The sequence below is a fragment of the Mustela nivalis genome (assembly GCF_964662115.1).
Source record: "Mustela nivalis genome assembly, chromosome: 20".
Taxonomy (NCBI): domain Eukaryota; kingdom Metazoa; phylum Chordata; class Mammalia; order Carnivora; family Mustelidae; genus Mustela; species Mustela nivalis.
Window position 1 is genome coordinate 26,951,134 of NC_139039.1, and position 21,411 is coordinate 26,972,544.

The following is a 21,411-nucleotide window of genomic DNA, read 5'->3' on the forward strand; positions in this document are numbered from 1 at the left end:
ATTACTACACATATTTAAAATGTTTATTTATCACTTATTATATGCTTTCTATTTATCCTCTGAATGTTTTTGAAAGTCATCATTTCATTCCTTACTTTCCATGACTATCCCTTGTCAACCACTATATATTATCTTAATTACTTATTAAGGTATTAATAACACCATAGTCGTTATTAATTATTTTGGGTGGTTTTAATACTGTCCCAGTTCAAGATTACCAAGTTTCCCTTCTTGGCCTATGTAAGGACTGGGCATCTCTTGTGACCATAAGGAGTTTATTCACAGCGCAGAAAACACTAAAGTCAAATTAGCGAGGTTCTCACAACTGTTTAATAAATAAATAAATCTTCCTAGGGCTGCTGTATCAAATTTGCCACGGAGAAGTTGTGCTCTGAAATAATTGTTCGAATTTCATGGCATTATTCAATGTAGCCACTAGGGGGGGATCATATGTAGCCGTTCTAGGTCTCTGATTTTTATTAAAAACCTGTCAATACTACAGAAACTAAGGGGGGGAAATCTCCCTACTTTTAAAAAGACATACACATGAAGCTTTAAAATATTAAACAAAAATCATGAAGTCAAAGCAGTGATTGTCATATAGGAAAAGAAAGCAAGACTTGAGTAGGCGCCTGCTGCAAGAAATGCACTTTAAACATAAGACACAATTAGGCAAAAAGAAAAGAAAAGAAAAGAAAATCCCCTTCATAAAAAAAAGGAAAAAGAAAAAGACACAAGTAGGCTAAAAGTAAAAAGATAGAGAAAACTGTAACAGAAAAAATGTCATGAGGGGTGAAGAAGGTCATTTCATAAAGAGAAAGGTGTTGGTTCCTCAAGAGGACATGACAGTCCTCTATGTTTATTCATCGAAAAACAGAGTTTTAAGATACATGAGACAAAAATTGATAGAATTGCAAGGAGAAACAGATCCACAGTTTCAATTAGGGATTGCCATCTCCTTGTGTTCACTTCCTAGGGCTGCTGTATCAAATTTGCACAAACTAGGTGGTTGAATACAGCACAACTTTATTTTCTCACAGTTCTGGGAGCTAGAAATCCAATAACAAGGTTTAGTAGAATAAGAGATCAATGCACAAAAATCAATTGTATTTCTATATACAAGCATTAAACACTTGGAAATTCAATTAAGAAATAACATTTACAGGCCACCTGGGTGGCTCAGCGGTTAAGTCAGCGCCTCTAGATTTCGCTCAGGTAATGATCTCATGGTCCTGAGACCCAGCCCCAGATCCGGCTGGCTCAGAAGGGAGGCTGTGGGATTCTTTCCCTTTCCCTCTTCCCCTGCTCGCTCGCTCGCTCGCTCTCTAAATTAAATAAGTAAAATATTTTTTTAAAGATTTATTTATTTATTTGACAGATAGAAATCACAAGTAGGCAGAGAGGCAGGCGGGGGGTGGTGGGGGGGGAGCAGGCTCACGCTGAGCAGAGAGCCCGATATGGGGCTCGATCCCAGGACTCTGGGACCATGACCTGAGCTGAAGGCAGAGGCTTTAACCCACTGAGCCACCCAGGCACCCCAGTAAAATATTTTTTAAAACAACATTTACAATGGCTTCAGAAACATGAAAAACTTAGGAATCAGTTTGACAAAACAGACTCAATGCAACCCTGATCAAAATCTCTGCAAGCTCTTTTGGGTGTAGAAATTGACAAACGAATTCTATAAAATTGATGTGGAAATGCAAAGAACATGGAATGCTAATAGAACGTCCCGGTAAGAAGATCTGTTTAGCTCTTCTAACCTTCCGGAGAAGCTGGGTAGAGAGGTTCATAGCGAGGATTATTTGTCTTCAGAAAACAGAGACAGCTAGACAGGTGGTAGAGTTTCTGCAGTGGGACCTGCTGCCTAACGGGGCCACCAATCTCGGCTGTTTCTCTTGATTTATCCAGAGGGGAGCAGGATGATTTGCTTAACCGGGAAGAGCAAAGAATGGAGCTATCTGCAGATTTACTCCTTTCTTGCAGTTCCCTTCTCCTGCCAGGCCCATTCCCGGGGTTCCGAGGACCCCAACGTCCGTGCCCCCACCCGGGCCCCCGACCCGGCGCGACCAGATCCCGGGCGCGTCCGGGGGCAGCTCGGGCCGGGGGGTCGCCGCGGGCGGGTCCGCTTCTCGGGCTCTGTGCTCGGCTTGGGGAGAAGCGCGGTGCGGAGGGCAGGCTGCGCCCTGGGGCCGCGGCCGGTGGCAACCTCCAGCCGGCGGCGAGTGGGGCGCCCATCGCGGAGCCCTGCGCCTCGCGGCTCCCGCGGGACAGACGCCAGGGAGTCCGGGGACAGCAGCCGAGGCTGCGCGACGAGGGGCGTGACCGCGGGCGGCTGGAAGGGAGCCGGCTCTCTGAGCGCGCTCTGCATTCTCGGTGCCCCCTTCTCAACCGCGGCACCCCACACCGCCGCAGCAGGAACCCCGACAGCAGCGCGCGGGCTTCCGCGGGTGCTCGCGGCCGCTGGGTGGGGCGCGGCGGGGAGAGCGCGGGCCCGGGGACGCCCCCTCCCGCGCGCCCCTCCCGCGGGGACGGACGCCCTCCCGCCCCGCCCCCAGCCCAGCTTGAGTGCGCGGCGCGTCCGGGGGGCGGCGGACACCCGGGCTCTGGCACCCCCGCGGTCTGGGCAGACGGTGCCCCGGGGGAGCCCGCGGGAGCCGCCGGCAGGTAAGTGAGCGCGCGGGCGGCTGGGGTCCGCTCGGCTTGGGGGTTCGGGGGTTGGGGAGGTTTGTGCAGCTTCGGTGCGACCCGGGACCACGAGCCTCCCCGCCTCGCTGAACCCAGCGCCCTCCCGGCCTTCACCGGCCGCAGAGGTTCCTTCCTTCGGTTGTTGAGTCAACCCCCGCCCCGCAGGACGCAGAGCTCCCCCGGGCTTCACTCAGCGACGACTTCGTGCCTCGCTGCGGCCGCGTCACGCTTAGTTCCGCCGGCCGACCTGAGCGAGGCGCTGCGGCCTCTGTGTTGCGAGCACCTTCTCCAGGCCGGTGTAGGAGGCCCCCTCCTCTCCGGCCTCTCTCGGAGCTGGGGCAGGACCTGAGACCCTTCCCCTGGGAGGCCCGGGCTCAGCCTGCACAGGCGTGCATCCATCCCTCTGCGTGAATCTGATTCATTCCCCAAACGTTCTTCCTCTCTCCCTCCCTCCTTCCTGTCTCTCTCTTGTTTAATCACCAGGCATTGTGCTTGACAGCAAGGAAACACACGTGGCCAAGACCCTGACCCTGCCGTCAAGGAGCTTACAGTTTAGGTCAAGTTGTCTCCTGGGAGGGATGCCTGTCTTTCAGGCTCCCTGCGTCACCGGGAACGGATAGGCTCCTTATTCTCCCCACCTGTCCTCGAAGGACAGAACTGACCTCCGTCCTGGTGTTACTTTCCCGCTTGGAGGCCTTTGGGATGTCTCCCTGCTTCCTGCAGAATAAGGTTTAAGGCCAGTTTAAAGTTAAAGTTTAATGCCAGCTCCCAGCTGGCATTCAAAGCCCTCTCAATCCCTCCCTTCTCTGCAGTCACATTCCCCCTTTAGCTGGCACATGACCTCCTGGTTTCTTGCCTCCAGCAATCCATCTGTTTCTAGTCTATTTCCCAGCCTCCCAGTTTAACTCAAGTCCTCCTTCTGGATAAACTACCTCTGGTAGGATTGCTTGCTCCCTCCTCCCTTTCCCTACAGCATTTTTAGTCTTCTCTGCTGGCTACCACAGCCTCCTTGTAAGTCACCTGTCTGAGCCCCAGGCTCAGGTGGGAGGCCCTGGAGGGCAGTGGCCACATCTTTGTCTTGGCGCTGTGCACAAGTCGGTCTCAGAAGGCCCGAGCACTGCTTGCAGAACTGACATGGATTGCCGGAATGCTCTGAATGTGCAAGTAGGGAAAATCTAGGAGACCAGCCAGTCTTTAGCTATCTCTCCACACAACTGGAACCATAAAATGGATACTTTGTAATTAGCTAATCCCTGTAATTTATAATCCCTATGTGGAGCCTATTTACATCATTTAAACCCACAGTCATCTTACAGGGCCTCGGCTAGGAGATGGATCTGTCTACACTGACCACATTTACAGGTCAACAAGGCACAGACATCTGGCCTTTGGTGTTGCATTGGGATCAAGCCAATACAACAGAAGGGTGCCCTTCTGCGTTTCAGGACACAGGCTTGTGTTGTGTCTTGGTAACTTGAGAAAGTTGCTTAACCTTACTGAATTTCGGTTTCCTTATCTGTAAAATCTGAGTACCTGTGAAGCACCTCTCATGATAGTGTGTGTGTGTGTAGTTAATCTGCACAAAATACAGGCTGTGGGTAAAGGTTACTTTCTTCTTTCCTCTTCCCCTCCACGTCTCTCTGACTTGTGTGGCTAATCCTACCTGTATTCCATTCAGTGTGTGTGTCATTAGTCTGTGAGTTAAAAGCTTAATAGTAAGAAATACTCATTCTACAAAAAGCACAGGTATTATCCTTACTTTTTCTGATGGGGAAGCTGAGAACAGAGGTGGTAAATAATTTGCATAAGGATAAAATAGAAAAATATATAAAACACTGACTCTGTTCAGAAATGAAGTAACAGTAACAAATGTACCAAGTATTTACTACCAGTTCAATTATGTAGTGTCTAGTAGGTTCTGTAAGCAACGGCCCATATTGTACAGTTTTATCTTCCTCACATGCCTTGTGGTTAAGATGATTCAACCATGATCTAAGCGCCTAATTAATAGGAAGTGGGACAAACCTGAAATTTATTTCACATAGATAACAGACTCAGAGAGGTTAAATAACTCGCCCCAAATATTTTAGTCAACAAGAAGTAGAATTAGCTTCGGGGCGCCCAGCAGGCTCAGTCAGTTAAGCATCTGCCTTCTGCTCAGTTGTGATCCCAGGATCCTGGGATCCAGCCCAGGATCCCTAGAGCAGGGAACTGAACCCTCTTCCTGTTTCTCCCCCTGCTTATATACTCTCTCTCTCTCTGTGTGTGTCAAATAAATAAATAAAATCTGAAGAAAAAAAAAAGTAGAATTAGCTTCAAACTCTTATCTTGGTACTTGTATACACTGATGGAAAGAGTACCCATTTGTAGACTTGATGAAGGTAATTGACTCAGCTATCCTACTAATGGAAAGTTATTTCAAGAAGATCATTGAAAATATAGAGAAAATCTGGATGCATAAAGGTCTTCACTAGAGAGTTATTTATGATAGAACTTGGAATGTATGTAATAATGACCACTAGGGAAATGGCTAATAAGAAGTAAAGTGTGGAACTTTCACACAGCCCGTGGATATCACACAGCCAGTAAAATAACCCTTTCCCAAAAGTTTGTAATAATATGAGAAACGTTCATATAATAAGGTTAGGTGAAAAGCACAAGGTATGAGGATGTGTCTGTCTGTATAAAACCATATAATATAATATAATATAATATAATATAATATAATATAATATGAATCTCGGCTGTGTTAATAATACACACAAGATAAAGAACATGAATGCCAAACACCAGAATGTTAGCAGTAATTATATTAATTACTTTTTCTTTTACCTTTAATTAAGCTGGTTTTTATTTTTCCAATGTTACCACTTTTCTGGTAACGTTTCTTTTCTGTAAGGATTTTCTGTTGTGTCTGGGCCTGGCTAAGAGAAATGGCTTCCAAAATCTTATGTAGCTCGAAGGCCTGGGACCTGTCTCTGTCGTGTCCCAGGAAGTACTCAGCATTAAAGACTCAGACTAGGTCCTCCTGCCTCTTACACCAGGGAAGATAACCAGCCTCCGGAGGTGAGAACGGGGCTGGAGTGGAAACCTGGCAAGGATTTAATGCTGATCATTAAAAAAATAAAAAATAAAAAAGCAAATCAGCAATAACGGGAGTTGAAGTCACACTCAAGAATTTAGGGTAAATTGCCCCACTCTGTTTGCAGAATATATTTCTCTGACTCTAAAAGGTCAAGTCTCCTTGACTGTGCCAGGAGGTGGCTGGGCTCCATGAAGGAGGGTGGAGAGAAATTCTTTCTTTTCTTTACTTTCTTTTTTTTTTTTTTTTTTTTAGGATTTCATTTATTTATTATTATTTGAGAGACAGCATAAGCAGGAGGAACAGCTGGCAGGGGGAGAGGGAGAAGCAGGCTCCCCGCTCAACAGTGAGTCCAATGCGGGGCTCGAACCTGGGGTCCTAGGATCTTAATTTCTTACAGGCTGGAACTCCAAGGACTAGATCATGATAAACGTTGAAGAGTTGTACACAGCAGGTAAGGAACCCCTTCCCTCGGGAATTCCTACCCGGTCTGACCGTTTTAATAGAAGCCAGGGGGCGCTGATGACAGCCTCACAGGTCCATACAGACATTAGCCCCCCAAATGTGGTCTGCTCTTGACTTCATGAACAAATCAGTGCCTGCCTTTTATCAGTGTGTGCAAGCAAGCTCCGAATGTCGAAGAGCTTATGCTGGAATTTATAGGGTTAATTGTATTACAGGAGGCGTGTGTCTTGGACGTGTGTGGTTTTATGGGTTATAATCTTCTCCTTTCACATTGATAATCCAAATAATACAACTCAAGGAATCGAGTCAGTGGGAATCTATTTATAGATGTCTGTAGTGGAATATAGTTCACATTTTAGCCAATCCATTGTTCTTTTTATTAAAAACAGGTTCCTGGATCTCACACCATGGGAAAAACGCAGAAGATGAAAAAACAACACTCCGGCCAGAATTTAAGGAAATTCTTAATAAACTAGGTTTTCATATGAAGGAAATGGGGTTTGAAAACTTTGGCAGTGGTAACTTTCATTTCTTTCTTTCTTTTTTTTTTTCTTTTAAATTTTACTTACTGTGGAACAAATGCTGACACATTCCCTCTTGGAAATGCAAAGAAAAAGTGTGACATTAATATCAATGAAAACACATCCTTGTATCTTGAATTTGTTGGGCTTTACATTTAAAGCCAGATGGGCAGTGATTGGAAGGGTCTAAGGGTAGGAGGCTTCCCGCCCTCTGCTCTCACTCCTTGTTCCCTTCTCATTTCTGACTCCAGTGCCCAGCATGGGGCCTGGCATATGGTGGACACTGGTTATTAGTGCTTGTTTCTTTTAAAAAATATTTTTTCAAAAAATGTATATTTTACTCTTTTTTTTTTTCTTCAGTAAATGTGTGTTGAGAGCTTGCTTCCTAGCCCTCCTTTTAATTTCCCCTCAGCTTTTGCCCCTGTCAACCACACCCCAGCCCCTGTGTTAGACTCAGCTTTGGATTATGGTCAGCTATGGAATAGGTCTGACTTGGTCATCATGAAGGTCATTTGTTGGGGCCCTATTAATTGCTGCACAGTGTCCTGGGTTCTTTATACAAAATATCATTTACTCTCCCTTTTTTTTTTTTCTTTTTTAGAGAGAGGAAGAGGAGAGGAGGGGTGGTGGGAGAGGGAGAGAGAGAACTCAAACAGACTCCATGCTGAGCGAGGAGCCCCATCCAGGGCTTGATCCCATGACCCTGAGATCATGACCTGAACAGAAACCAAGAGTTGGACGCCTCCTTTGCCATAGATTGACCATATGTAGGTGGGTTCATTTCTGGGATCTCTATTCTGGTCTCTTGATCTATGTGTCTATGTTTGTGCCAGTACCATCCTGTTTTGCTTACAGTGGCTTTGTAGGATATCTTGAAACCAGGAACTGTGGTACCTCCATCTTTGTTTTCTTTCTCAAGATTGCATGGCTATCTAGGGTCTTTGGTGGTTCCATATACATTTTAAGATTGTTCTAGTTCTATGAAAAATACTATTGATATTTTGATAGAGATTGCATAGAATCTGTAGATTGCTTTGGGTAGTATAGACATTTTAACAATATGAATTCTTGCAGTCCATGAGCATGGTGTATCTTTCCATTTGTTTGTGTCATCTTCATTTCTTTTATCAGCGTTTTATAGTTTTCAGGGCACAGGTTTTCTCCCTCTTGTTTAAACTCATTCCCAGGTGTTTCATTTTTTTGTGCAATTGTAAATGGGATTATTTTATTAATTTCTCAGGTACATAGTTGTCATTCAGGTAAATCATTCCCTGACTCAGTTATCCAGTTTGCAGTTTATCAAAGTTTTCTGCTTTTCTGCTTCTTTTGTTATGAGTCTCTGCAGAGAATTTCCTAGATTCTTAGAAATCCCATTATATCTAGGCAAGGTGGGGACACAGTGCAAGCAAAATACAAAACCAGCCTAATTTGCTTTGGTTTTTAGTTCTGCCAAACGGATGAATCAGCTGAGTTAAACGAAGACTGAGAATGAATCTATTAAGTTATCTAATTAGAAAAGATACTCGATCTAAGTGTGAAAGCATTTGTTTTTATATATTCTTTTATCATTTTATGAATGATCTAATTTTATAAAACTTTATTATTTTTAGATTATTTATCTTTTTGAGAGAAAGAAAGTGTGTGTGTACAAGCTGCAGAGGGGGAAGCAGGCTCCCCACTGAGCAGGGAGACCGATGTGGGCTCTATCGCAGGACCCTGAGATCAGGACCTGAGCCAAAGACAAAAGCTTAACTGACTGAGCCACCCAGGCACTCCTGGAGGAGGATCTTTTAATGATTTCCGGAAGAGATCTACTCTTACAAACAGTCCAACCAGCATTAGTTATTGGACTTCTTGCAAAATTTCCAGGATTGCAGTGATGATGGGACCATGCACAAAATCCTCTCCATGCCCATGCACAGGCTCTACAGACCCTCCACATTGCTCTGATATTCCAATCCACTAACCACTGATAAATTCGCAGGGAGGCTCAGATTCCTCACCTCTGCAGGGCTCTGTCTCTCTGGAGACCTGTGCTAATGGACATGGGACAGCATGATCTGTAGATGGTCCGTGAGAACTTGGCCTTTGGGAACAAAAGTGCTAGAGTGCTTATTAACAACACTCCTCTGTGTTGTTAATAAAATTATTAGAATTATTATTAACATTACTTTCAAAAAAATAAATCAAAATAAAATAAAATTACTTTCACATTAGAACTGGTCTGCCTTGAGCACCTGAGTGGCTTAGTTGTTAAGCATCTGCCTTTGGCTCAGGTCATGATCCCGGGGTCCTGGGATCGAGCCCCTCATCAGGCTCCCTGCTCGGCGGGAAGCCCACTTCTTACTCTTCCACTCCCCCTGCTTGTGTTTTCTCTCTCCCTGTGTCTATCAAATAAATAAACAAAATCTTAAAAAAAAAGAAAGAAAGAAAGAAAGAAAGAACTGGTCTACCTTCCTGGCTGAGGAGGTTACACAGTATCTTGGGAGGATATTGAAGTGCTACTTTAGTATGACTCATTTCCCCCTTAATGTTCCAAACAACTCCTTAATGTTCCCAGTGCCACACTTTATTTTTAGCTTTGGCCTTCTGCAGCACTTGACCTTTTGCCCAGATAGACCCATGTGCTGTGGAGCTCCCACAGCCTCCCATGTCCTGTGCAACACAGGGAGTGTTAGATTATACCTTCTTTGGAAGATCTGCAAACTAGAATGGTCTTTTAGGACAAAGTAAAGCTGTGTGTATGCACACACACACACACACATACACACACGCCCCTTTCGTAACATTGCCTTGCATGCCTGGATTGCAGTCATTTCTTTTACATCTCTTCTGCCATCTGCGGCAAGAGATTAGTATCATCTTAACATTTATGAAGATATTTGTTAAAGATTTATTTATTTATTTTGAGACAGGGAGAGAGAGAGAGCACACGCGCACACACACACACATGCACACAAAGAAGGGGTGGGGCAGAGGAGGAGAGAGATGCAGACTCCCCGGCGAGCGCGGAGGCCAGTGGAGGGCTCCACTTCACGCCCCTGAGATCATGACCTGAGCTGAAATCGACAGTCGGATGCTCAACCGACCGAGCCACCCAGGCGCCTCTTTATGAAAATATTTTTAAAATGTAGATAAGGATCTTGTACCAAAATAACCATCCCGCTTGTTATAGAATAACAAGCTTGGAAATAACATTCAAAAACCGAAGAGTAGTTAGACTGATCATGGAATTTCCAGACAGCGAAGTACCAAGCAGCCATTAGGAAGGATTACCACAGATTTTTTTTTTTTAATTGAAATAGGAAAATGCTAATTATGGGGTATTGAGGACGAAAACTGGAGCCCCAAACTACAAACGCAGCATGACCCCAGCTGTGCCTTTGTGTCATCATGTTTGCCCAGCAGCCCCCTAAATGGGCTCCGTCCAGCAGGCGTGACCCCTACAACCCGTTCTTGGCACCGAAGCCAGAGAGGTCTTTCAAAATTCAAAGCTAATCTTGTCCCTTCCACAGTTACCAATCTCCACCGAGTGGAGCAACAGCCTTTAGAAAATGTCCGTGCTCAAGAACACGGGGTCCAAGGCCCTTCGTAATCTCGCCCCTGGTACCCTCAGCGCCTCCTCTCTGGGTGCTTCCCCCCCCCACCCCCCGCAGCGCTGTTCATGCCATTGGGGAGACCCGGACATCTGACTAGAACGCTGTTGCCTTCTTTTTGCCTCGATATCTTCTCATCCTTTACATCCCTGCTGAGAAGCTTTTCCTCATCCCTATCCTTCCATTACTCTCGGTGTGTCCCTTCTTCTGGAACTTACTTCCCTTAGATGTAATTGTTATTCTCCTTACCTGTGAGAGCTGGGTCTCTGTCATGTCCATTGTTTTGTTCCCAATAGACAGCACCGCAGGGTAGATACTCGTTAACTGTTGAAAAATAAATAATGAACATATCTGGTAGACAAGCCAGTTAATAGACATTTTCTCTAAGTCTTTGAATTTGGGATGGCTTTAGATTTCTTCTTTCCTTTCATACTAATACAAAATTATTTTTTATTGTGGTAAAAAAAATCCATAACATTAAGTTTGCCATCTTAACTATTTTTAGGTGTACAATGCAGTAATGTTAAGTATATGTGCACTGCTGTGCAGCTGATTTCTGGAACATTCTCATCTTGCAAAACTGAAACTCTGTATCCACTAAGCACTATTTCCCCCTCCCTTTTTCCACCACCCTTGGTAATCACTTTTCTGCTTTTTGTTTCTATGATTTAGATACTTCATATGAGAGGAATCATATAGTATTTGTCCTTTGGTGACAGGCTTCTTTTGCTAAATATAATGTCCTCAAGTTTCCTCCATGTTAAAACAAATTTGTGATATGAACTGTGACCTCTATAACTAGAAAAGTCGTATTATTTAGAATCATAGGAGCTTGAGGTGACTCTAGAATTTATCTGGATCAATTTTCCCCCACCCCAAACATTACTTAGTTCTAGAGGAGAAAGCCCCAAATAGAAAATTAACTCATCCAGGGTTAAAGGTTTAATAATGATGAAATTGAGCTCCACGAAGATAAAAATAAGTCGTAGAGGTGGTTAGGTCTTTACACAGTTTACAGCGTGTTCTCTGCCTTTATTTTCTGCTCAAAGGTGTTTAAATAGAACTTTATTTTCTATTGTTCCATTTCCTATCTGAAGTGAAGATCTTCTGCCCAGGTTATTTCTTGGTTCAGAAGGTACACTGAAGTTCTCTGTTAGGGATTGTACTTCTGCAATTTTTTTTCTGTAAAACGCATTCCCCAGGTGGTCCAGATTTTGCATTCTGGGCATGGGGATCCTGTAGGCATGAAGAACAAAAGGATTCTTTAGGTTTCCAAAAGATTTTGATTTTTGAGCTCTGCGGATCTAACAGGGCTGGAGTCACTAACAAAGAACCAGAAATCTTTCAGTCCAGAAGCTTTTTACCATGTAACATTCTCTCTTCCTACTCTGAAGAGAACTCATAAGCTACAGTTTCTCAAATAATTGCTAAAGAGGATCCTCTTGTTCTCAGTGAGAACTAATACTAGTTCATTAGTTCCCGTGTATTTTGAGTCTGCTATATGCCTTGTTGTTATGTAGAGACACATGTAAGACATGCATTTCCTAATGGAATAAAAAGAAAGAATCAGCGACTTTCCAAGTTAAAGGGAAGAGTTCTTCGCAGTCCTGTAGTCAGATCCCCTCATTTTATATGTAAGAGACTGACGCTCAGAGAGGGACCCGGAGTCAAACAGGTAGTGAGTGAGAATTTGCCTGCTTCTGACTTCCAGGCCAAGAAGGACATCACAGACCTCTTGGACAGAATGTGGGCTTGCTTTGAAGGACACAGAGACTCTCACTCAGCTTGTTCTTTATTAACATTTTATTCTTTTTTTTTTTTTTTCCTGATTTACTTGTCAACATGATTTTCAGCCTTGTCTCAATCTCTGCACTGGTTTTGAATCATGAGGAGAAAACTCGAGAGATTTCTAGCCCACAGTGATTTAGAATAGCTTGACAGTGTGTTCCGACACTGAAGGGATTATTTTTCTTCCCTCCAATAGGTAGAACCAAGAAAGGAAATTCCAAACCCCAGCTGAGACCGGGCCGTGTGATATATAATGCGTGTGCCTTGGTTTATGGGAAAGAATGACCAAAACCTGCTCTGGGACGGATCTTTTGCTCGGTGCGTTCGGTTTTGTTTATGACTGGAAAATAGGAGTTCGTTTATGTCTAAGTGTGAGGTTGCACTCTGTTTTGGCAGTCTTTCTAACATAAACACCACATTTTATGTTAGGATTTGAGGGACGAGAGACTCCCAAATGTTTCACTGTGATTCACCCTTAGAGTACTTAAAACCCCATGAAAATAACTAGGATTTTTTATTAAATGATAGAATGCTTAGCACTTTGCCCTACTTTATGACTTTATAAGTTTCTACTCCTGATGCAAAACTTAGTGAATATACATGTAAGTAAATAACTGCGTTTCTTTGAAATATAGGAAAAGATTATATCATTACAACACCTTGTTCTGCAGTGTTCCAAGAGACCAAATAATATTATTCTTTGAATAAAAAAATACCCCATGCTATAGCTATGATGCGAAATATGCATAGTAATGTGGAATCTGTTTATTTTAGTTAATTTAAAATGTACTGTAACATTTGCTAAATATGGTCCTATAACTAGCACTATAGATCTAGGTGCTTCAACAATGCAAGCCATAGACAGGGCTCAGGGCTGCCAGGGTCCCTGTCATCTTCCCCAGTCCATCAACCAATGTAGATTTAGAATCACCTAAAATGTTCTTCTCCATTGGGCAGAAATTTTCTCTGTGTTGCTTCCTGAAACATAGACGGTCAGAAGTCCTATGTTTCTCAGTCATGGGTCGGGTCATCAGATTGATTGCATATGCATTAGACACACATCAGGGGCCTGTTTGCAGGACTGTCCTCTCTCGGGAGATAAAAGCTTGACATGGGCTTCTCACTTACAACACAGAGAGTGGGAAACCCACTCTGGCACACCCAGTGAAAAATCAACCAACCAAGGTCCAGTGGACGAGCAAGAGGTCTTCAGGCGAAAGATTGAGGCTCTTTTTTTTTTTTTTTTTTTTTTTTCCTGACAGAGAGAGATCACAAGTAGGCAGAGGAAGAGAGGGAAGCAGGCTCCCTGCTTAGCAGAAAGCCCGATGTGGGCTCCATCCCAGGACCCTGAGATCATGACCTGAGCTGAAGGCAGATGCTTTAACCCACTGAGCCCCCCAGGTGCCTCCTGAGACTCTTTTCATAAAGGTCCCCGGAAGACAAATGAGTTGTCCGGTATTTCTACTGGATGACCTCAAAGGAGTGAGAGCCTTGGCCGTCATTTACTTTCAGCCTCTCGGTTCTAAGTCGGAAATCAATGTCAACATAGTCTACTTCTGTGATTGCACTATGCCGTGTTGACTTAAGTGCCGGAGTTCTGGATAAACGTCGCAAAACCCCCTCCTGCAAGCTTGTATGCTTTCCTGGCATCTTTCTACCTTCTGCTTTCCTGGCAGACCCTTTCTGAAGTGTACTCTGCTTTTCCCACTCTCTCGTGCACGACGTGGCCCCCTGGCTTTGGCTCTCCTTCCCTTCGAAGCTACTCTTGCTGCTGCCTCAGGGGACCTCCATGTTGCCAGACAAAAATGTGCCTTCTCCAGGCCTTGGTTTATCTGGAACACGGAGTTCTACCGAACACCCACTGCTTCTTCAATCTGCACTTAGCCTGGGTTTTGTTATACCATGTCGTATTCTTTTGGTTTCCCACTCTTCTCTCCGGCTGCTCCTGTATGGGTTCCTTGGAGGGTTCTAGCTTCTCACCCCTCGGGTGTGGCACGGCCCCGATGCTATTCTCCTTCATATGTTCTTAGAGTCACTTTCACGCACACCCATACCTTCGAAATCACTTCTGTGGTGATGGCTCTCACACGTACATGTCTAGCTCACATCTCTTTTGCTCGTGTGTCAGATGCATCCGTGTACTGTAAACCCCACCTCAAACTTACCCTGTTAGACACCACCTTACAGGTCTCCTATCTCCCAGCCTCCATCCAAACCAGATAACCAAAAAGCATCCTAGACTCCTGTTCTTTCTCGTCTCACCCTTAAGGAGCGTAGAGGTCACCAAGGAGAAGAGAGGCTCCTCCCTGACCATCTTCTCTGTCCTCCCTGCCTCTGACGAGGTACTGTTCCCCCTTATCAGACCGCACTGGGTCCTCCGAGCTGGTCTACCTGCCTCCAGGCTGCCCACCTCTTCCGGGACCCACACACGCTGCTGCAGGGATGACCTTTCTAAACTGCAAAAGTCATCATGTCATTCTCAGGTACAATCTGTTCATTGTCCCCCTGACTTAAGAATCAGGTTAAGCCCTTGTGGGTTTGTGTGCCAGATCTTTTCTTCTTTCTCTCCAGAGTCAGTTTGCCCTTGCAAGGGCGGCTGCCTCTGGGGAACTTCCTCGCCAGGGTTCTTAGTTACTTCTGAGGCCTGTCAGCACGCAGGCCCCAGCACACGTGGCTTATGAAAGCTAAACCTTGGGTTAAACCTTCCACCTGACCATGATCCAAGTTGATCCTGCCCCTATGCCCCCCCCCCCCCCCCCGCCATGAGGCTGCACCCTCCCAGAACCCAGACAGAGCGGTTGTGGAGGGGGTCCACTTTTCCCTGTGCCTTCGGTTACCTGCTCCCTGACTGGATGTCACAGATTGAAAGACAAACACAACCCCGCCGACTGTCACCAACACAGCCGCCATCTTCTTTACTCTGTGAGGGAACCCAGTGAGCTTGGGTCTTCTGGGCTTGGATGCTGATATACTCCAGGGGCAGACAGGAGTTGGAATAATTCTCTGTGTAACACTGTTGTTATGTATCAGTTATCGGATATTACCTCAGACCTCCTTTAGATGTTCTTTCTGTAATGCAGAAGCTAGAAGGATGTGAAGTAGAAGTGATGGTGTCTAACTCAATGTGGCCTCATCAATGAAGACATTTAATAATCTTGCAAGATAAAAAAAACTCTGGGAGTTAAGGACTTTAGAGTTGTTTTGGCAATGCCTCAATGCCAGAGGGTTCCCGACCCTTGTCTCCACCATCTGCAGGAAGACTTGTCGTCTTCTGTCTTATTCTGTCTTATCACGTCAGGGTCACAGCTACTCTGGGCATCACTTCATCCGACAGCCTCGCTCAGAGGCTGATCGTGAAGGGGAGCTTTTGGGATGGAGAGACATCTCCTCATGTCTCTGTCCTTTATATCAGGGTGAGAAATCTCTTCAGGAGCCATCCCAACAGATTTCTCTAGTTTTCATTTTATCCATACCCATGTCACATGAAGCACCGCAGCCAGAAAGAAGACAAGGATGGAAGGTATCAGGCATTTCCCCAGCATCTTTTGTGGGGTTTCTGCCGCCATGGAAGAAGGAAGAAATAAGGGTTATTGACTTTGTCAGCGATAACATCTACCGCATGAAACACACTCCAGTCTTTCTCCTTCGGCAGATAGATGCTTTAAGTGCCCAAGGCTTGTACTCCAAAACACACAAAAAAAAATCCACCCATAATTTAAAAATATTATCCCTTATATATAACAACACATACACAAATGGGTATGTGCTAATACATTTTATTGTATTTTTGCTTTTTTTTTTTTTTAAAAGATTTATTTATTTGAGGGAGATGAAGGGAGAGAGTGCAAGCAGGGGGAAGGGCAGAAGGAGAGGAGAATCCAGCGGACTCCCTGCCGAGTAGGGAGTGCCACAGGGGACTGAGATCACAACCTGAGCCAAAAACCAAGAGTCAGCTGCCGAACCAACTGCGCACCCAGGTGCCCCTGCACTTTGCTTTTATCACTCAACCATGCCAACTGTATCATATTCTAAACTCCACACAGACTGCGCTCTATTTCTGGAGCTGCTGAGGTGGCTAGTCACGTGTAGGATTTTAGTTACTACAATTTTATGTCTCACTGTGGGGTAGGGCAAGTCACTGTCACTGCCTCTCAAAACTTACCTAGTTGTTCTTGTAGGTGAATTTGTGAAATGTGAGCCCCATTTAGAGGCGAGCTATGCCTTGAAATCTTGTTCGTATTCATATTCACACACACACATGTTATCTAGAATTACGTGCTTGAACATGTTGACAAAGCTTCTTTCGTGAGCTATCTCAGGGGGTCACAAATTCGGATGCCCACACTGGCCAGGCAAGTCCCGTAAACAAAGTCCTATAAACATAGTCCAGAGATTAAACAGGCAGGGATAGGTTTAATTTCCACAAAGAAATAATCGTTCACCCATTTTTTTCTTCCTCAAACTCTGTGGTCCTTTTAATCTCTTTTGATAGAAAAATGGCAACAGAGAAATATTTCTCTACTACTAATTGGATGGTAAAGTAGCCCCTGAAAACTGGCTTCAGTTTGGGGGAAAAAGTAGTGGATATTGTGGCAGATATGTTTCTTCTCAAGGGAGCAGTGGCCATTCGGCCATAGCCAGTTGTGGTCACTAAGGATTTGTAGATATTGACACATCTTCTGACTTTTAGAGAAGAATGAGGAAACCAGATTTTTATATGAAATTTTCTTATTTAAAGTGTTAATCTTAATGGAAGGTTTTGAGGAGGGTTTGGTTTTACTTATTGTTGAGGGCAAGAGCTCCTTAGCATCCTTTCCTAACTCGTCATCAATCTGTTTCAGTTTCTTTATCTGTAAAATTAAGTTCTTGGCCAAAGCCATAAATGCTTTGTGACTTACTGAAGATATCAGTCCATGCAAAACTTTGCTGCCATCCAAAACTTGCCTACTGTATACTTAAGAACAGAGTTCTTTAGAGGCCCCTGGGTGGCTCAGTTAGTTAAGCCTTTGGCTCAGATCCTGATCCTAGGGTTTTGGGATCGAGTCCCGCCTCAGGCCGGCTTCTCCCTCTGCCTGCCGATACCCCTGCATATGTGCTCACACACACTCTCTCTCCCTCTGAATATAAAGAAATAAAATCTTCAAAAAAAATTTTTTTAAATACCTGTATTTGTTTATAAAAAATGTTAATATTAAACACATCTGCAGGCCAGATGTCACCAATAAGCTACTCATTTGTGGACACTGAATTAACCATTAAAAATGATTATATTTAAATTATTTTATATGTTTTTACTCTAAACTATCATTTTTAGTTGACTAAACCACATGAGAAGCAAAACAGATAGCTATAAGCCAAGACAGCTCAGAAGCAGCTATATTTTAAAATTTTGTTGGATAATGTGAACATTACCCAGGAGCAACCAAAATGAAATATAATAGCTTCTTCAGCTAGCTTGGGCATAGTCTTATTTATTCATTTTATTAAATAAGTTTGTTTTTTGAATACCTACTAAATTCAAGTGTGGTGACAGGCTTAGTAGGAACAATAAACTAAAAAAGACATGATACCTTCCTTGGGTAGGCTGTCTTATAGCTGATGCTCATATAAAGCAGCTAATATCATTAGCCCTGCTGGTGGTGGGGGGGGGGCAGTATCAGTATGTTACATCCTCCTCCCCCCATATGCACATGCATTAATATGTCCTTTTGTTATCTTAATAGATGTAAATAAAATGGACCTTTTAAGGATCATCTGTTAATGCAAGCCAAAAACAAAACCAACCAACCAAACAAAATAACCCCTCCAACTTCTAGAAGAGAGCTCTTGTTTTCATGAAGATATCCCAAAGTAAAGCAAGGAACCAACCAAACAAACAAATAAACAAAGAAGTGATGGAGAAAGGATGGGAGGGAGGAAAGAAAAAAGCAGAGTTTTAAATTAGGGTAACAGAGAAAAAAGCTGACTCTTCTGGATTCCTGACCCCGTTTCCTTTTTTCAACCTAAGAGATTATGATGACTTTTATGTTACATATTTTTTTTCTATAGAAAAAAATAGTGACTAGAGAAGAATCAGTTCCACTCTAAGTGGAATTGATGTCAAATTAGCAAATTTGTTGCAATTTTATTTCCTCTTACACTTGACCACTTTCAAGTAAAATTAAATCAAGGTAGATGTTCCACTTTTGTTTTTATCTTTGTTTCTAAATGGTTACTTTCTTTTCTTTAGGGAATTACAAAGCCAGCCATTACATACGGTACCTATTAAACTGAAAATGTTTTTGTACAGGGATATGAGAGAAACACACTTCGATTGGCACTTCTATGAAAGGGACTGAGAGTTCTGAAATCATCTGCAGTGTGATTTGTATGTTATCAATAACTCTGAAGATTGTGAAGCTGCATCCTGAAAATAAGAGTTTCTCATCTGTCTATTCCAAGTTATCTAGAGAATGTGGTAGAAGAACACACGTATGTGTTCAAATCACACATCCTAGAAAGGGGACCACCTTTAAGTTCTATTACCTGCAAGTCCGAGGAGTTGTTGAAGGATTTTCAGGAAGTTAGAAGTATAGCCACTGGCTTTACTTTGCCAATGTCCACATTTTCTTGTTTTTTGCTTATTTTTTGACAGAAAGGTTGACAAATTGAAGAAAACATCATTAGTCCACAGGAATTTTGAGATAGCCATTGAAAGCAGGTAATAACTATTTACATGTATGTTTTTTCATTAAAGTATGATGAAATCTTTGATGATTGCGCTTTTATACAGTGCATATAGTCTATCAGTTTTTTTCTTTTTTTCCACAATAAAATGACAAGTAAAAGTTGCTTTTAAATTCAGAAAACTACATGACTAGCATTTTAAGAATCTCTGAAATCTTTAAGAATCTCTGAAATTTTAAGAATCTCTGAAATTGATCTTAGGCGAGAAATTTTAGACTTCTTCCTACCCACTAAAAGACTACCAATGATAATTTTCTAGATTTGCAATGATAATATTCAGAACTAACCATTTTATTTCTTCCTCTGAACCTATATGCCTTGTAATCAAATAATCCACATCCTTGATTCTATGTACATGAATTAGTTTATCATCATAGCTGATCTGAGAAGAGGTTTTTATTTCTGCTTAGTGACCATGAAAATTTCTGAGCCACCAGGTGGCAGAGTGTCCTTGGCTTAGATTGAATATTACATTTATCCCCTGATTGCCAAATGTGGTTCACAGTGAACGCTAGTGGCCCTCAAATCTTTTATTCATGTACCCCTCAAATAATTCTGAAAACATACACAGGAGCCACAAACTTTTAGGTTTACGTATAAAATCGTTCAACAAAAGTTTAAGTAACTGAAGAGGTTTAACTTCTGGCATACTATAAATAGTGAAATTGTAAAATTAAATTATTATCTCATTTTTTAAAATGAATCTAATTGAGTGCAAAATACCATAGTGATTTGATAGCAACCATCAGCTATTTTTACAAATTCTAAAACAAGCTCATCTTCTACATTGGATACTTTAATTGCTCCTTTTTCTCCGTGACACCTTATTTTCCATTTTTTTAAAAAGATTTTATTTATTTATTTGACAGAGAGAGATCACAGTAGACAGAGAGGCAGGCAGAGAGAGAGAGAGGAGGAAGCAGGCTCCCTGCTGAGCAGAGAGCCCGATGCAGGACTCGATCCCAGGACCTTGAGATCATGACCTGAGCCGAAGGCAGCGGCTTAACCCACTGAGCCACCCAGGCGCCCCCTTATTTTCCATTTTATTTCCTCTACAGAATTTTATACAAATATAAAATGTTTTAAGCCTACATGCTTTGACCACAGTATTTTCCTTCTCTGCAACAAGAGTCTGTGTATAAATGAAAATAGATGTTTTGTATTTCCAGTGACCATAAGGTTCTAAGTGTCAAATTTTCATATTTCTGAATTTCTTATATATATTAGTATGTATTTATAAATTTGCCCAGTATACATTTATTTTTTCATTAATTTGAAAAATGCTGAAAAATATTGAGACAAAAATTACCCTTAATTTTACCACTCAAATAATATTTTTTATTCTTATTTTATTTTTTTAGAAGATTTTATTTATTTATTTGACAGAGACAGTAAAAGAGGGAACACAAGAAGGGGGAGTGGGAGAAGGAGAAGCAGAGAGCCCTATGTGGGGCTCAGTCCCAGGACCCTGGGATCATGACTTGAGCCAAAGGCAGATGCTTAATGACTGAGCCACCCAGGCAGCCCTTAAATAATATTCATAGAGAAAAATAAATGACAACCCCTGGTGTGCTTATCTCTTCCCACTTTGCCCAGATAAATTCTGTGATTTGAGGCCCATTCATTCATATTTTTTCTAAGTTTATAAAGCTCTATCTATGTCTTTAAAATCTGGAGCACATTGGGGCGCCTGGGTGGCTCAGTGGGTTAAGCCGCTGCCTTCGGCTCAGGTCATGATCTCAGAGTCCTGGGATTGAGTCCCGCATCGGGCTCTGCCTGCTTCCCTCTCTCTCTCTGCCTGCCTCTCCATCTACTTGTGATTTCTCTCTGTCAAATAAATAAATAAAATCTTAAAAAAAAAAAAAATCTGGAGCACAAAATATTAAGGCCCTTGCAAAAATTTTAAGAGATTCTTTCTTTTCTAGCAGTCAAAGCAATGTTTCATTGGGGATGTGTGTGTATATATACACATACACACAAACATATGTACATACATACGTTAAAAAATAATACGTATTGAGATGTGATATTGCTAAAGCTTAGAGCTGAGTCCTAAGGAGTTTAGGAAACTGCAAGACTCATGGAGACACGTTCTCCATAAACCCACTCTAGCTTCTGACACCAAGTGCAGGTTTGATAACTTGCTAGCTAGCAGACCCACAGAACACGCTGAACGCTGTCCTACTCGTAGTTACACTCTATTGTGGGGAAGGATACAGATTACAGTCAGCCAAGGGAAAAATGACACTGAGCAGAATCCAGGAAGAGAAGTAAATGTGGAACTTCCATGTCCTCTCCCCACAGAGTCTCGGCTGTGCTATTTTCCTCCTATCTGTGTCTAATACATGGAATGTTGACAACTAGGGAGGCTCACCTGCGCCTTCATGTTCAGAGTTTCACTGAGGTTCTGTTTTGCAGGCATGAGTGGTTGCCTGTGTGCTAATTTCATTCTCTAGGCTCCAGCCCCTTTGGTTAAGCCAATACTGTGTGACCCAAAGCCCTCACCTACTTCAGATTTGTTGGTCTTCCTGGTGTGATCAGCTCC

General features: G+C 43.0%; 3 protein-coding genes across 4 annotated transcripts in view; all 3 read left to right on the forward strand.

Annotated features, from left to right (window-relative positions):
- CENPU (centromere protein U) overlaps positions 1–21,411 on the forward strand; it is a 627,562-nt gene that overhangs the window by 260,127 nt on the left and 346,024 nt on the right. The gene's annotated exons all lie outside the window — the stretch shown is intronic.
- LOC309855441 (uncharacterized protein) lies at positions 1,911–6,729 on the forward strand. 2 transcript variants are annotated; one of them, XM_082715772.1, is made up of 3 exons: positions 1,911–2,667; positions 6,171–6,224; positions 6,625–6,729. In XM_082715772.1, exons 1-2 carry the CDS (start codon positions 1,923–1,925, stop codon positions 6,188–6,190), a joined length of 765 nt encoding a protein of 254 aa, XP_082571898.1. In that variant the 5' UTR covers positions 1,911–1,922; the 3' UTR covers positions 6,191–6,224; positions 6,625–6,729. The 2 variants fall into 2 exon arrangements, with proteins under 2 accessions (XP_082571898.1, XP_082571897.1); XM_082715771.1 differs by lacking the exons at positions 6,171–6,224; positions 6,625–6,729 and adding an exon at positions 6,026–6,164.
- The window catches only part of LOC309855444 (uncharacterized protein), a 61,665-nt gene continuing 52,599 nt past the window's right edge, over positions 12,346–21,411 (forward strand). The window contains exons 1-3 of the mRNA XM_082715784.1: positions 12,346–12,458; positions 14,503–14,623; positions 18,775–18,840. Of these exons, the coding sequence (XP_082571910.1) occupies positions 12,422–12,458; positions 14,503–14,623; positions 18,775–18,840 (224 nt within the window). The 5' untranslated portion in view covers positions 12,346–12,421. The remainder of the gene's footprint in view (positions 12,459–14,502; positions 14,624–18,774; positions 18,841–21,411) is intronic.